The sequence below is a fragment of the Ursus americanus genome, chromosome 14 (genome assembly GCF_024610735.1).
Source record: "Ursus americanus isolate L20-20 chromosome 14, mUrsAme1.1.p, whole genome shotgun sequence".
Classification (NCBI taxonomy): Eukaryota; Metazoa; Chordata; class Mammalia; order Carnivora; family Ursidae; genus Ursus; species Ursus americanus.
In genome coordinates, this window is record NC_142140.1 from 37,372,179 (window position 1) to 37,389,058 (window position 16,880).

Below are 16,880 nucleotides of genomic sequence, written 5' to 3' on the forward strand. Positions count from 1 at the left end.
ACCAGGAAAGGTTAATGCAATGGAGGAAATAAATGGAGTGCTGGGAGAGAGAGAAAGGTGGCTGCCTTGGTTCTGGGTGAAGTACTCTGGCAAGGGTCCTCCTCTTGATCTGGGAGGAAAGAGCCTCATTGCCTCAACACCCTCTTCTCCCTTGATAGGAATAATTCAAGACCAGCATTCTATTCCCACAGGAACACTAACCTACCTTCTCTGTCTTTTGATCAATCTCCTGGAAGGTCAGGTCTGCCTCTAGGTCAGAGGTCAGCAAACATTTTCTTAAAGGGCCAGTTAGTAAATATTTTTGCTTTGTGGGCCGAAGTGTTGCAAGCACTCAACTCTGCAACTATAGCATAAAAACAGCTGGGGGTGGCTGTGCTCCAAAGATCTTTACTTAAGGAGACTGAAATGTGAATTTCATATAATTTTCAGGTTCCACAAAATACTATTCTTTTTTTTTTTTTCCAACCAACTGAAAATATATAACCCATGCTTAGCTCACAGGTACAGAAACAGGAAGCAGGCAGGATTTGGCCCATGGGCCATAGTTTGCTTACCCATGCTCTACGCTACGAACAGTCTAGTAAGGGGGCTGGGTATAATCTTCTCTGTGTGTCATGTGCTTCATGGCATCTTTTACTTGAGCCTAAAGGTACTTTGACCCAACAGTGGCTAGGGCAAGATCTCCTTGCTAAACAAAGAACCTCAGGGAGCCTCATACAGTAAAGGATGGTATGAACGATAGGCTCATATTACATCCTGACAATGTCCGGTCCAGAATTCTCATTCTAGCAATCTCATCTCCCTCTGTAAGGAGGCCAGAGGCAGCAGACTTTTTAAATAACTACACTCAAGGGGCACCTGGGTGGTACAGTTGGTTAAGCGACCAACTCTTGGTTTTGGCTCAGGTCATGATCTCAGGGTCGTGGGATCGAGCTCAGCACTGGGCTCCATACTCAGCAGGCAGTCTGCTTAGGACTCTCTCCCTCTCCCTCTGCTCCTCCTCCACCCCTCTCTAAAAAAAATAAATAAATCTTAAATTACCACATTCAAGTATCTGTCATGCAGCCCATGTATACTAATTCATCCACCCAATGCACTTCCTCTTGGAGATCTCCACCCTACTCTGAGCAAGTGGGTAAGATAACAGAGTAACATTCATGTTAGTTTATAATCCATTCCACAGCTCCGTTCCTCCACTTTTGGTCTCCCTGTGTGTAGTTTAAGTGCCAGGCATTAAGCTTTTGATGGTCAAGGCATCCATCTCGAAATAAACAAATTGCACCTGTATGACACAGCTACTAGCTAAACAACTACACGAGGAACCAGGCTGTCCCCACCCATGAAGTTCCCCTTTTAGAAATCCCAGAGTAACCCAGAAAACTGAACCTCGAGTCACCCTGCTTTTCCCTTCCAATACCCTAATTCCTGCTCTTATGTTTGTTTTTTTTAAGATTTTATTTATTTGACGCAGAGAGAGAGAGAGAGAGAGAGAGAGCGAGCACAAGCAGGGGAGCAGCAGAGGGAGAGGGAGAAGCAGGCTATCCGCTGAGCAAGGAGCCTGATGCAGGGCTCCATCCCAGGACCCTGGGATCATGTCCTGAGCTGAAGACAGACGCTTAACCGACTGAGCCACCCAGGTGCCCCTGCTCTTATGTTTTAAATTCACCAATAGGGGCGCCTGGGTAGCGCAGTCGTTAAAGCGTCTGCCTTCGGCTCAGGGAGTGACCCCGGCGTACCGGGATCGAGTCCCACATCGGGCTCCTCGGCTATGAGCCTGCTTCTTCCTCTCCCACTCCCCCTGCTGTGTTCCCTCTCTCTCGCCGGCTGTCTCTCTGTCACATAAATAAATAAAATCTTTAAAAAAAAAAAAATAAATTCACCAATAAAGAGTAAACCCATAGAACTCCAACCACTCCAACTCCTGGACTCTAAGAGAGACCAGGTCTTCTCTCCCTCTCTCTCTCTCTTTACCCATGACCTCACTGTGTGGCCCTGGGGTGCTGTGTACCCTCCAGAATCTCTAAGTAATAGACCTTGTTTTTTCAAAGTTCACTGATGGTTGTTGCTGAGGTAACATCTTGCAATCATAGTAAGAACCACAAGTGCCAGTCCAGCCATGAGACTGGCTCTGGCAAATGTCTGCGGGGGCTTGCCACAATTACTAGTGAGTGGTGAGGGACTTCTAGGTGATACCAAAACTATCAACAGGCTGAGACTGACACAAAACACAGTGTCTATCCAAACCCACCTCAAGATTCTCCATAAAAACAATGGCAAAATATGGGAACGCAGGAACCCTAACTCTATGCTTTTAAGCCACTGACAAATCACTTTTGGGCCCACCCCAACTCTGCTAAACTCCTAGAAATGTCTTTTTCTCATGCTTCTCCCACATGTGACACTCTTATAGGATAATTCCAATCCCTCCTCTAGCTCAAGCTGTATATATTTCTTCTGCTTCCTAACCCCACACTCTGAACCAAAGGTAGAGGACGGGCATCTTGGTCAGGCGCTCACCTTTCGTCCCACGGATGATGTGGATGCTCTCACCAGCATTAATTCTTGCCTGTACATCTGTGGAGCTGTTGAGTCCAGGAATAACAATATCTAGTGAAGACACAGACCTCAGATTTAGATTACCTGACTGAGGGGGAAAGAAGATGCAAAGTCCACATCCACCCCTGTTCCTAAGTGGCTTCCCTAAAGCCTCTCAGTGGAGCGGAGGTCTGAACCAAGGAGGATGAGGCAAACAGGGCAAAGAATACTAGGAAAACGAGAAACTTTTTAGAAATCCAATCATCTTTCTGATCAATTTCCTTTGATTTAGTTAAAAACTCATAGAGTTTTAGTTTGGAGAAAGTTCCAGTTCAGATGGTTATTTCTATGTATGTTTGTTTTCCTCCTCCCTAAACTATCTGCATCCATCTGCTCCACATCACTTTAGCCTCCAAAAGAGGCCTCATCCTCTTCCTTGCTGGCATTACTCCACACCTAACTAAAGAATAAAAAGTATGTTCAAGAATCAGCAGAGAAGCAGGGCCTCAAGGCGCTTTCTTTTTGCTTCTGACCATTTCACAATGATTTTACAATGGACACGTATTATTTTCATACTCAAAAAAACCAAGATATTTTTATTAAAACTTATGTACCATGAATATTTCTAGACAATAAGATGAAACACAGCTCTACAAAACGCTTTCCTTTCCATTTACCCTGAATCACAGAACCAATCGCAGAGACAGACAGGCTGCCAGCCTCCTGCCACAGGCCCACCAAGCTCAACCCATATCAAACTCACAAAGAAAGAAGCAAGTGACATTCAGGTCTTCTAATTAAGTAGGGAGGTTGACAGTCGTCCTTTATACCCAGCTGAACCTACAGTCAGGCAGGACTCAACACATTCACACCTCTCTCAGACCGACTCTGTGTCCCAGTGACATTTTCACTGTGTCTATCCCATGCATGACATTTAAGAAAACCCAATACTGTGTTATAATTCTTAAGATATTCCATTAAAATGCAAATTCCTCAAGATCAGGGACTATCTTCTCTATTTTTACCCACAGTGCTAATGTAGTAAGGCCTAGAATACAAAAGGTGTTTAATAAATACTTCCTGAATGAACAACGTAAAGGGACAGGCAGCCCTGGAAGAGGACCTAGGAGTTCCCAACCTGTTGTGGTGACCACCTTCTGCACAAGGACCCCCGCACGCTGCAGGTAGTTGATCGGGAAGTTCATAGCTGGATTTGTGCTGGAGGCAGAGCTTACACTGCCTCCCAGTGGGACATGCCGGGGCATCATGGGGATGGGGGTGGACTGCACAGGACGAACACTGGCCACAGGCTTCTCATCACTCTTCATTGTTGGCTGCCTGTGAGAGAGGGACAAACACACTAAGAGAGTTCAGCAGAACAGCCCTTACTTACCTTTCTGCAAAGGCTGCAGAGCTTCTCCAGGTTCCCCCATTCTACAGCCTCACTTGCTGCTGAGATGGAGCAAAGAACCTGCAGAGTATGGCCAACTGAAAAGGAGACTAGAGGCAGGACCAAGACTGAATGGCAGCAAGGGATAAAGCCTCTCAGAGTCTAAGAAGAATCAGATGTTGGTGAAATAATACCTTTTTGGAGATGTGAGGTGCCATTTGCTCCTCTACAATTTGGACTGTTTACATACATTAGGAATTAGTCTTTGGAGGGAAGTTAGGAAGAGGTAAAGACGCAACGAGGGAGGAAAAGTTCTTCAGAACACAGTGCACGTCAAGTTGAAGACATATGGGTGGAATGTTCCCATTCCCCCAAGGAAAAAGGGCCACATGATGCCACACATTCAGGTGATCTTGAGAGAACATCTATCCAATTTCAACCATCTTTACTCCCTGGAACCTCAAGTTCCAATAAGTAATGCAGACACCTCTCTCTCTTCCACATTACCTTTCACTGGGCTCCTCCTAGGGCCAGTGTCCAAAGTGCCTAAGTCATGACTACCACAAAAGCAGCGGCCGCCAAAAAGCTGTTCACAAAATCCAGGCTTCTGGACGGCACACAGCCATGGCCAGCCTAAGCACTGGCACTGGCTGTGCATGCCTTATGCCAGCATACCAAAATGCCCCCCCCATGTTCAGTGACATACTCTTCGTTCTCCACCTTCTTTTCAACTGGATGTTGGTACCTTGAGAAAGCTACTCCTGATTTAAGATTTTTAAAATTAAGACCCTGTCTATAAGCTTTCTGAAGTTTGTGTCTTTGGTCTTTAGTTTTGGGGGAGAACCTCCTTGGATTGGTATATTCTTCCTTACCTGACTGACGAACATTGCTCTGTGGTTGCTATAGGCACCTCTGGGCAGTCCTCTGGGCCCTGTCTGGACTTCCACATTCCCAGATAGGCTACACAGCACAGTAAGCTCACCATGTCTGGGTCCCATTTCCTCCATCTGCCCAGGGTAGCTTTGCAGGAGAGCTAACGGCTTTGGTCGAATGTCAGTGAGACTCCTCCCAGGATCCAAAGTCAAATCAGGGTAAAAGTCAGGTAACAGGAATGTAGCCCAAGCCCCCTACTCTGGAAGAGCTGAAGTGAGGAAATTGGGCAGGAAACCCTCCTCACATACACCCAGACAGGATGAGGAATCAGCAGGATCACAGTATGGCTCACCAAGTGCTGTGAGAGGCTGGTGCCTCCCACAAGGCCAGAGCTGGGCCAGAAAAGGAGCTGACATCGCCTCAGAGCCCAGCCCATTTGTCATATCTCCCCTCAACACAGCTTTTCTCCCACTGGGTTCAGGCTTCGTCCGCTCCTGTCGTTACATGGGAAAGCCCAGAAAAGAGAACAAGAGGGGTGGAGGACAAGAAGGGAGAACATTCCCAGGCAACAGTATCCTGGAAAATGACATAGAAATAAGGTCTGAAGGCTTTGAAAGAGAATAATGTTTTTCTTGAAAGCGTTGTGTACATAAAAAGTAGCAAATTTACTCACCAAATACTAGAGTCTTCCATAAAATTTACATGGTTCCAGTTCCTTTAGAATCTCATTTGTCAAGTTTTTTTTTTAACATGGAATCTCCATAAGAAAAAAGTTTTAGGGCACCTGGGTGGCTCAGTTGGTTGAGCGTCGGCTCAGGGGTCCTCGGATAGAGCCCCAAGTCAGGCTCCCTGCTCAGCCAGGAGCCTGCTTCTTCTTCTCCCTCTGCCCCTCTCCCCAACTCGTGTTCTTATACCCTCTACTCTTGCTCTCTAATAAATAAATAAATAATCTTTTTAAATAAAAGAAAAAAATTTTAAATCTATCCCCCCCAAATAAAATGATAATCTTTAATTCAAGATAATAAAATTTTTAAACAAACGAGTCAATCAGGTGGCTGACCTCGTAAGGCCTATGAGGTACTTTGTCTTGAAATGAAAAAAAAAAAAAAAATTAAACCTAGATAATGGTTTCGTAATTTCTTACAAAGAGCCTCTCTCTTTGCTCAGCAATTGGCTTCCAATGTGTTCATACTTTGAACAGTTCTAGAAGCTGTACTCAAGAAAAAGATTTTTTTCTCAGGATTGTGGCACAAGCACAGAATGAAATCCCAGTAAGAGCAGAATTTCTTGACCTGCAATCCAAGACTCACAAAAGACCTGGCCTTCACCCTTGAACTTCACTGTTTAAGCAAGATCTAGGACCAAGGCACTATGGATATGAAGGCAGCTGTGTGGGAGGGTTGGGCCTCTGTGTCTTAGGAAGCTGCACCTTCTCCAGGAGTCCAGAAAGACTCTTCTGAGTCACAAGGCCAGTGGCTCACTCTTCCAGCCAGAACCACTACTTAAAACACCAGGGCTGCTGAACTGCTTCGGCACCTCATCCAAGAGCAGAACTTGTCAGTTCACAACAGCCAACGAGCTAGTTGTAGTCTCTCCCTTTGTTTAAAAACAGAACCAGTCAAAAGGTTTGGGCTTGGCCCAGCAGCAGACCTTCCTCCCCTTTCAGTGACTCACCAGTTTCTCTGACTGAAAGCAGGGATGCTGGTCAGGCTCTGGTCACTGGCAGGGTAATACTGTGCGTATGATGGGCGGGTGTAGGGGACGGATGTGCGTTTGTCTTCCTCATAGCTTTTCTTTGCTGCTTTTTTCTCAGCCTTGGTCAGCTTGTGATCCTTTCGGTTAAGGAGCAATGACTCGTGCTCAAAAGGCTCCTGGGGACACAGGAGGGTGTTGATATAATTACCAGTCTTTGTGCCAACATGACTGATACACAATGAGGCTTCCTCTGAAAACAAAAAAGGGCTATCTCCACCACTTGCAAAGAGTCTGCTCACAGACACACAGGCAGGTTTACTGTCTTTTGTCAAGAGTATAATTCACAACTCTAACCCAGCCACACCTTTACAAACCCAAGTCTGCCTTCTATATCAAAAGGATGGGAGAGTTCAGAGAATTAACAGACTACATTTCTAGAATTTTCCCCCTTCTTTCTGCTAGGAAAAACTCACACTGGCCAAATTATTCCACATGTGTAAGCTGAGCTATCCTAGGACAAGACTGGGGTGGGAATAGGTGGTTGGGGGACTGCATGGGGCAAGGAGGAGAATCAGCTGAGTTCAAGTCCTCTGCATGAAACAGAACTTCACATGAAGGAAACAGATTTGCCAGATAAGCCTCCCTCCAGGTTCTCACCTTGGTGATGAGGTGAGGGTACTTCAGACAGGCAAGTTGCAGGACTGGCTCCTTGATCCCCTTTATGTTCAAGGATGCTTGGGGAGCTGGCTCCTTCTCAACAAAGTGCAGTAGGTTTTCCACCTCCTTCCGGGTAAAGTTCAGCATTGGATTAAGATCATCTACCACTCGATCTAGAAGGAAGAAGACATGGAGAGAGTCGTCAGTACATGGCCAAGAAGACTACAAAAGCACAGCTACAAAGACTAGCAGACAAGAGAGGTTGTGGTTGGCATAATTGTCATTAATATCTAAACCACCTCGGGCCATCCCATATTTGAAAGTCAAAGACCAGGTCTGAAGCCCTGGTGAAATGGAAATATCAAAAAAGAAACCTGCACACCTAGCTCAGCTCTTTTCATTACACTTGCCCTTGACAAGCTGAGGTTAGTCCCCTCTTAAAGAAATTATTTGAATCGGGGGTGCCTAGGTGGCACAGTCATTAAGCGTCTGCCTTTGGCTCAGGGCATGATCCCGGTGTTCTGGGATCGAGCCCCACATCAGGCTCCTCCACTGGGAGCCTGCTTCTTCCTCTCCCACTCCCCCTGCTTGTGTTCCCTCTCTCACTGGCTGTCTCTCTCTGTCAAATAAATAAATAAAATCTTAAAAAAAAAAAAAACTGTTTAAAAAAAAGAGAAATTATTTGAATCGGAATGAGACGGGAAGAACGGGGGGGGGGGGGCTTTCTGTGATTCAAAGCCTGCCTGTGTTCCCACAACCTGCCCCTCTCTTCCCACCACTGATACAATAAGGATAGTACTGAGCCTGAAAGATGCCCCACCTGACATGCCCTGCTTGGAAATCTGACGGTCATAGATCTTCTTTTCAAGGGTGAAATCAGCTACAAGGCGATAGATGTGACAGGGCTTTTTCTGGCCATAACGGTATACCCGACATACTGCCTGGGCATCATGGCAAGGGTTCCAGGAAGCATCAAACACCACCACTCGGTTGGCACCGATCAGATTCACACCCAAGCACCCGGCCCTTTAAAACACAAGCCAACAACCACAGAACTTTTAGCTTTAAAGACAGTTTTCAAATTGGTTTCACTTTGTGACTCCTGCCCCAGCATTATCTCCTTTGTCCTAAGCACAAAATACTGGAGGATTCTACTGTCCTGCTGATGAACAGTACATTCATCAAGCACTGAAAAATATGTCCTGAAAAGCCAACACAGAAGTGTCTACCAGCTCAGAAAGAAAACCCACTCTCCACTCTTCTGTAATTGGTAAGGCCCCTGCATCCTGGCCCCAGAGTAATGTCACTTGAAGGGAGACATCTGCATGCAGATGTTTTGGGTGTGTTTAGTCTACCAGCCTTGGAAAATGACTGGTTTATACCCATCAAGGGCACTGTGATGGCAGAATGCAGCACAGGCTTCAAGCTGCTTGGCATGAGAAAAATATTGCTATCAGTCTTTTACAGTTACATTACACTTTCTACTTTTTTTTTTTTTTAACACTTTCCACTTTTTAAAGCACTTTCACATTAATCACATCATCTAAGTCTCAGAACGCTCCTGAGAGAAAAGCTAATTATGACCGTTGTTGATGAAGGTCTCAAAACACTCCATGACACTATCATGATTACCCTCCTAACACAACTTTCTTCTGGGGTTCCCTCTCTGACCTCAAAAACAAGTCACATACCTGAGTAGATCTCTTCTGAAAGAACTTGGATGAGCCTTTGGGTATCTGCCTATGTGGCCAACTGCCCTGAATACAGCCCTCTGACCTCCCCTCTCAGGATCCACTCACCTTGTGGACAGAAGGAACAGCCAGGTGGTGAGGTTGCTGGGATCATTGAACTGATTAATGAGCCGCTCCCTCTCAAAGGCAGGGGTGCTACCATCTAGCCCTAGGAGAGAAGGAAAACCACAAGAAATGGACAGATGAGGGCAGGGGATACACAGCAAAATCACTGGGCAAATGTGTTTTAAAAACAAAAGAAAAATACACTTACAATACTCAGATTCCACTCCCTTGGACACTCCATGGGTCTATAGTGAGACCCAGACACCTATAATCTAAAAATACCCCATGTGCAACAAGGATTATAAACTATGTTTCTCTCTTTAGTATTTTAGGTCAATTCTAAGACCAAGGTTCCTAGACTTCAGGGTGCATAAGAATCCACCCTAAATAGGGAAGCTTGGTAAGCACTGGCTCAGGGTGACCTCTCTGCCTGGTGAGTGTAAGAAGGACTAAGAGTTCGGTTTTGATATGGATGATGTCCCTCCATCAGGAATTTGCATTGTTACAAGCTCCTGTGATTAAGAACTTGATCTAAGGAGACATTAAAAGGAACAGATCTGGAACAGTGGGACGGGGCATATGGTTGAAAAGAGGGAAGCTTAAAGGAAGAAAAAAAAAGTAACCTTCAGTTTAGAAGAAGCATGACTAAGAGAGGAGGGGGCTAAATTTGTCACCCCAGGGAAAAGAGAGAAAAGGGCACAGCTAAGGAGATGAAACACCACGTGGAACCTGGATTGCTACTGTTACAGGAAGCCTTAGTTTAATTGCCTGGTACTAGAAGCTCTCTCAGTCGGCACCCAACCTACCTTTCCAACCTGACTTCCCACAAATTCCAAGCATAGCTCAGCACTGACTCACTGGGCAAGCCTACAGTCAACACCGGCTGTGGCCTAGACCCTGTGCTGGAGGTCTTCCTACCACCCGCTGTACCTCCATTCTCTAAATACTTCCTTTAGGCCAGTGCTTCTCAACAAGGGTGATTTCCTTGCCCTCCCACCCTACAGAGGGACATTTGGCAATGTGTGGAGACATTTTTGGTTGTTATCACTAGGTGGATGCTACCGCCATCTAATGAGTAGAGACCAGGGACGTGGCTAAACATCCCACAATGCACAGGACAGCCCCCTACAAAAAGAATTATCTGGCCCAAATGTCAATATCTGGACAGTAAGTACCTGAGGTTAGTATTTCTCAACTCTTGTTTTTCATTACTGCCCCCTTAAGGAGCCTTTTTATACATTTTCCCTCAATCAACATGCCCCTCATGAAATTTTAAATACCACAGATATTCTGTATATGTTTATTTACTGCATGCCTATTTGTGCTCTATACTTTTGAAAAGTTAAAAAAAATTTGTCCCCTCAAGAACTAATTTTCACCCCTTTAGGACATTATCTCCACTCTAGAGAATGCATGATCTGAGCTTATTTATATTCACTCTGCTTCTCCTTCCTAGAGTGACCTCTGGGCCACACTAACTCTATATATTCAAATTCTCCCCATCTTTGCAAATATACTGCAAGTTCCACCTCCTCCAGGAAGCGTTATCCAACCATTCTCCCCGCGATGACTCTGTTCTCTTTAGAACCTGTTAGGGCACTCAACCAGTGCTACTTTGTATTTGTCCTGGAGTTGTCAGATGAAGACAAGGCTTGCCTTCTACTTCTTGGCTCTCCCCCTATCTTTCCCAAGCTCCCTAGTCCCTAGTACAGTGCCTCACACAGCAGCTTGCTCTGAATATCTCCCTGCTCCCTGGCTACTCCAGATACTCCTACGCATTGGATGGAGAACAGAGTAGAAGATAAAAAGGCAGAGAAGGAAAGAGAACCCTTGAGCAGACCCTGCCAAGACTCCAGCAACAAAGCAGCAATGAACTCACGGAAGTAGCTGACGTTTCGAACCCACTTCTGTACTCCTTGCCCATCAGCACCAGGTAGACAGGGCACTTCTCGTTTCCCTAGGAACTCCTCGATGAGAGCCAAGGTGGAAAGGCTCTGGCTGGAAGGGACAACATTTGGTTCAGAAGGCTCCCAGACCCAAGGGAATCTTGTTCCCCAATGGGCTCACAACCATGTGCAGCCTTCTGACAGTGGGAACTCCCAGAACCTGCACCCCATGAGAGGTAACCCCACAAAGAACCACCAAGGGTATTCTCCCTAGCTCACAATGGGAGCAGAGTCATTTAAGTAATCTCCTATTACTTCCTCAATTGAAAAATTCTGGGGTTTAGCTGAGTGCATGGTAACATGTAGCAACAGCATTAAAAACTAACACTGCATGAAAAACATCAGATTGAATTATAGGCCACAATCAGTATTATGGGTCTTACTAAGGAGACAGAATCACTTGGCTGCTTTCAAGTTATACAGAGAGGCAGTCTCCTCAAAAGTGATAACTTAAAGCCAGTGGAACACTAGACTCTCCTCCAGTTAGAATCACTGCTATCCTTTCAAAATGTGTCACCCATGGAAACCCTCACTCTGAGAGGCTCCCAAGCCAGGCTCCTGCCACTTAGCTCTCACTGGAGTATAATCTAGACAGAACAACAACAACAAAAAACAATCAGCCTTATGTCTTTTCCCTGAGGACTCAGGCCTTGATGGACATCAAAGTTCTGGCCAGACTGAGAATGTGACTCTGGAACAAATCATATTACTTATTTGGCCTTATACACAAAGCAAAAAAACAAACCAACAAAAAACCAATTTTTTTTTCTTAAAGTACGTTTCACACCCAACGTGGGGCTTGAACTCACAATCCTAAAAGTAAGAACTGCATGCTTTACTGACTGAACCAGCCAAGTGCCCCCACAAAAATTTTTAATTAAAAAAAACAGGGGGGGGGCGCCTGGGTGGCTCAGTCGTTAAGCGTCTCCCTTCGGCTCAGGCCATGATCCCAGGATCCTGGGATCGAGCCCCACATTGGGCTCCCTGCTCAGCGGGAAGCCTGCTTCTCTCTCTCCCACTCCCCCTGCTTGTGTTCCCTCTCTTGCTGTGTGTCTCTCTGCCAAATACATAAAACCTTAAAAAAAAAAAAAAAAAAGGCTGGGGAAAGACTGAAGCAGATTAGAGCAGAAGTCAGCAAATGTTTTCAATAAAGAGCCACACAGTAAATATTTTTAGGCTTTGCAGACCACATACAGTCTGTCAAATATTCTTCTCCCTCTTTTTAAAAACCCTTTAAAAATGTAAAAACTAGGGGTGCCTAGGTAGCTCAGTTGGTTGAATGTCCGACTCTTGATTTTGGCTCAGGTCATTATCTCAGGGTCATGAGATCAAGCCCCACTTGGGCTCCATGCTCAGTAGGGAGTCTGTTTGTCCCTCTCCCTCCCCCTCTGTCTTCCCCCCCACCACCTAGCTTGCTTACAGGAACACTTTATTTATTTATTTATTTAAATAAATAAATAAACAAATAAATTTTTTTTTTAAAAATGTGAAAACTAGCTCCCAGGCAGGCCACACGCCAGATCTGACCTGGGCCATAATTTGAAGGATTAGGCTATGACGTCCGATGTCGGCCTACGGTTTTAAATTGTTCTCTGCAGAGAAATCACATTGGGCAAAATAAGAAACTCCAAGAAAGAGATGAAATGCAAGAAGGTCCTCACAAGAACCACTGGGCTGCAGAGGCATGAAGAAAAAAGGCAGGGGGATGCTGTGGTAACCCCAGACGGTCTCACTCCGTAGGGGCTGTGTCACTCTACTACAGATACACAATGCCATAGGGAAATTTCCCTTCCTACCTGAACACAAGAATCTTGTCCCCAAGCTTGACACTTTCCTCAATCAGGTGGAAAAGCAGTACCATCTTGGGAGAGTTCTCTAAGACCCCAGTCTGGTAATTAGTCAAAAGGTCCTTGGCCTGCAAGAGAGAAATGAGGCAGCTTAGAGCAGGTGCATGCCAGAACACTAGAAATAAAATTCACTCCTCCCAAAGCAGAAGCTCATGGACACCTTTATAGTTCCCTGCAGAGACCTTGGCAATACAGTACATTACGCAACCCCTACCCTCTCCCCACACAGGATTCGTACCATCCCTTCTCAGCAGTGGTTTATGGGCACAGAAGAATCTGCTTGACTCACCCATTCATACGTGACAATGTTGTTGCCTCGCTCCTGGAAAGGGTTGAAGCCAACCCCCTGTAGGAACTTGCTGTTGGTTGCCTCTCCCATTGAGGAGGCCAAGGTGCTGTCCTCCCCCTTGCCTTTTGTTCCCTGTGACGGGCAGCGGGCACTAGTTCCCGCTGAGCCAAGCTCTTCCACATCTAGGTCCTGCTCATTGGCCAGACTTTCCTTCTGAAGGGCTTCATACAGCACATCCGGGTGATTCCAGATCTGAGGTTTGAGTTAAAGAAGAAGTGGCACAGGGCAGAGAACAATCTAAGGGTATCCCAGGGAGTCTGGGAACATGCACTTGCTCAAACACACACCTCCCACAGCATACACTGTCACACCAAAAATCAAAGTATCTCCAACCCCCTCATAGCCAAAGAGCCTACACACTTGTTTTAACTAACCAACTGTGATTGCCATAACACAAGTGGAAGAGTTCCTACCAGCGGGCATGCCCATATGTTTGGTACATAATCAGAAAGGCTGTGTCAAAAGCCTTGCTTTCTTATTTAAATAAGAATAATAATGTTCCTGTTTTGCGTGGCTATAGCCAACTACTATATGAAAGTATGAAACAAGACTAATCTCTCCCTATGGACAAATGTATCTGACTTACAGATGACCACCAGAAGTCATTTCAGGGACTATTCCTGGCAGGAGGTGAGAATTCCCGGGGTGCGGGTGGCCAGGGGGGTGGGGTGGAGAGGGACAGGAAGGGCATGTTGGCACTACAGCATCCTCAAAGACCATGTCTGCTGTAGCTTCCTGGCCCTGGTCTAGGACTGTGGCTATAAAAAAAAAAAAAACCATGTTGAAATCCCATCTGTCCCCTGACACACACCTTCAGCTGACTTATTAAAGCAGTGGTCAATCGGGAATAATACCCAACAGGTCGGCTGAGAGCTGTCAAAGAAACAGGTCCCTCATTAGGCAACAGGGAGCACATACTAAAGACAAGTCAGGGTTCATCCACCTGTTCATGAACTTAGTGCTAAAGATACCTAGCCCCTTCCGTCCCCAAACCATCTCAAGCATTATCAGGATGAAAGAGATCTCAATCTCATTAAACACAGAAGCAAACAGAAGGTACCCCAATTACCTGTCTAAGCTATATATTTCTTGAATCTTGATTACATTAGAAGTCAAAAACTGCCCTACAATGTTTTCCATTACCTTTTTTCCAAGGGAAAAAAATCGGTGAGAAAGGAAGTGATTTCTCAAATTTGGTACAAGTTGTACAAATGAACTGCACAACTGCAAGGAGCACCATATATATCCCAAGCTATGAGTGGCAACCCCAGGAACTGTGCAGCACATACTGGCACATCTCTCCTTGGGGGCTCCCGTTCTCTGATGCAGCCAACCAAGGATGGCCCCTCTCACTTTATTCTTCCTTTATCAAGGACTCCTAGGAGAAGTAACTCCCTTGGGACCATGTGCATCCTTCATCCATACGTCAGTACTCCCTGAGGCTTTGACATACCTTGCAGCACACGCAGAAAGCCTTAAGGGGGTTCAGCCCCAGCCAGCCACTGCTACCACAGTCTCGGAAGCGGTCCATGAACTGTGTGTACAAATCTCGCTGGATCTTCGAGAGCCGCACCAGGATCACATTTTCTTCCTTGGCAGGGAGATGAATCTTCAGCACAGTGTGGCCTCTCCTACAAAGGCAGAGATCAGAATTGTCAAGCCTGTGTGGCCAGGACAGTGGCCTCTCCTACAAAGGCAGAGATCAGAATTGTCAAGCCCGTGTGGCCAGGACAGGTCAGTGCAGGAAAACAAGAGAACTCTGCATTTCTGCCACATCTCCTCTTGAGGATCTCCACATTCACAGCAGCCTTGCAATAGTGAGGATTGGTTTAGCGACCATCAGAGGAAACTCATTTTAAGGATAAGAACTAGAGCAAAAAGGACGGGGTGGCAGAGACTGGGAACTTCAGGTTCCTACCCGGATTCAGGGCTGTTTCTCTAAGCTTTCTGCACACATGTCAACTTAACAAGGAAAAACAAGGGGATTGCTTTAGACTACCCTAACTACATCTACTGAGATGCTGAAACTGGTGAGGCCATGCCCCTGAGAACCAGCACTTGTACGCTTTCGCCAAGTCAGCAGAAGGCCAGCTCTCTTTTGCTTCTCGGCAAGTAAGGCAGGTATCTCTAGAAACTTCAAAGATTAACTTCTGAGGGAAGCACTTCTAGGCCAAACTTTCAGAGGACTGAAACAGTGGCTATCCATCATTTATGTGCTATTCAGGAAAAGCTATTCACTAAAAGGAAAGTTTTACTATCACTCACTAGGAAGGGGCCCTCCTGCTGTAACAGTTCCCCTTTGGGACAGCTCTGCATGCCCACTACACCAAGGTCTCTCTGAGGATTCAAAAGACAGGGCCCTAAGGATGGCTCACCTCTGCACAAAGCCCTCCAGGAGGCTGTGCAAGACATGGCTCCGGTACCGCATTAGGCGGACATCCTGAGGCGTGCTGTCAATACACTGTCCATTCAGGATGGGGCGTTCAAACATGTTGCTGAACTCCTGCCGGGTGCCGAGGAAGTCTGGGCGCACAAAGTCCACCATGCACCAGTACTCAATGAGGTTGTTCTGCAGGGGGTACCCAGTCAGCACCACCCGACGGCGAGAGCGAATGTTCTTCAGGGCCTGCGAGGTGCTGGCCTGGCAGTTTTTGATGCGGTGTCCCTCGTCACAAATCACCACATCAGGGCCAGGGCGGCATAAGGCCTTCTCAAACTCTAGGGAGGGAAGAGGATCCGGAGTCAGAGGGTGAGAGGGCCTGCTCTTAGTCAACAATATGAGAAGTAGGGGTGCACCCTGGAGGAGACAGAAGAAATGAAGGAAGCAGGAAAGCAAGAGTCAGCCCCCATTAGTGAAAGGGAGCCAACCATCCAGGCTCCTGCGCGTTTGGTGTGACATGTTAACCTGGACTATTGACTCTTGCAATAAATCTCTTCTCCCTTTTTCCTTTCCTTCTTTTTTTTCTTTTTTTTCCTTTAGACTAAAAGTAAAACACCTTGCATTCCTAGGGCTTATGCCAACTGGGTGGCAGAGAGCGTGACTTTACAGAGTACCAGACTAGGATTAAAAACGGGTCTGGGTGAGACTGATGGGAATCATCCAGACACTGCACACGGCTGTCACCCTTGTCAGCATCTTGGCACCATCTGCGGGCTGGCTGGTGGGGAGTTAGCTAAAGGACAAAATCTTCCTGGAGTTACCTGCCAGTCATTGCTAAATGGCAAATTCTTCCCAGCTCTACCACAGAAGCAAACCTAGAACAAACATATCTATAGATGAAGAGACCTATAAAATGAAACAGCTTCTAAACCTAAAAAAAACATTCTTCTCCAAATGGGCAAAACCCCCTTAGAAGAGAGGGAACAGAACAACAACTATGAGAAGAACGGCTTTCACTAAAAGAACGGAGATAAATTCTTTTATAAATTCATAATATTATTACTACTCTGTATGCTAGTGATTTAAATACTTTATATTTTCTTAATGCTATCCCAAAACACCTCTAGGACGAGGTGAGGGGAACGGTCACTCTCGCAACTGCTCTGAGAGAGAAACAGGGCCAAATGGGCAGGGGAGTTTCCCTAAGTCATCCTGTGCATGGCCTACCCAGAATTCCACAGCAGACAAGAAAAGCAGCACACCTTCTGACAGCCAGTAGAAGTCATCCCACCTATCTTAGGGACCAGGATTTCTAGTTCATGACAATACAACTCACATCAGTAATCTTCAAATTTGACTTGGTGCTATTATAGACAATATTTCTTTTTTCCTGAAACACCACCCCTAAAAGT

General features: G+C 46.0%; 1 protein-coding gene across 3 annotated transcripts in view; it reads right to left on the minus strand.

The window, feature by feature from the left end:
* Window positions 1–16,880, minus strand: part of RAD54L2 (RAD54 like 2) — a 145,479-nt gene that overhangs the window by 40,161 nt on the left and 88,438 nt on the right. For all 3 annotated transcript variants that reach the window (XM_045807238.2, XM_087867010.1, XM_045807239.2), the window contains 11 exons: window positions 15,464–15,806; window positions 14,542–14,719; window positions 13,029–13,280; window positions 12,689–12,807; window positions 10,826–10,944; window positions 8,950–9,049; window positions 7,971–8,176; window positions 7,151–7,323; window positions 6,473–6,669; window positions 3,674–3,873; window positions 2,518–2,607 (listed from right to left, as the gene is read on the minus strand). In XM_045807238.2, coding sequence (XP_045663194.2) covers window positions 2,518–2,607; window positions 3,674–3,873; window positions 6,473–6,669; window positions 7,151–7,323; window positions 7,971–8,176; window positions 8,950–9,049; window positions 10,826–10,944; window positions 12,689–12,807; window positions 13,029–13,280; window positions 14,542–14,719; window positions 15,464–15,806 — 1,977 coding nt within the window. The remainder of the gene's footprint in view (window positions 1–2,517; window positions 2,608–3,673; window positions 3,874–6,472; window positions 6,670–7,150; window positions 7,324–7,970; window positions 8,177–8,949; window positions 9,050–10,825; window positions 10,945–12,688; window positions 12,808–13,028; window positions 13,281–14,541; window positions 14,720–15,463; window positions 15,807–16,880) is intronic.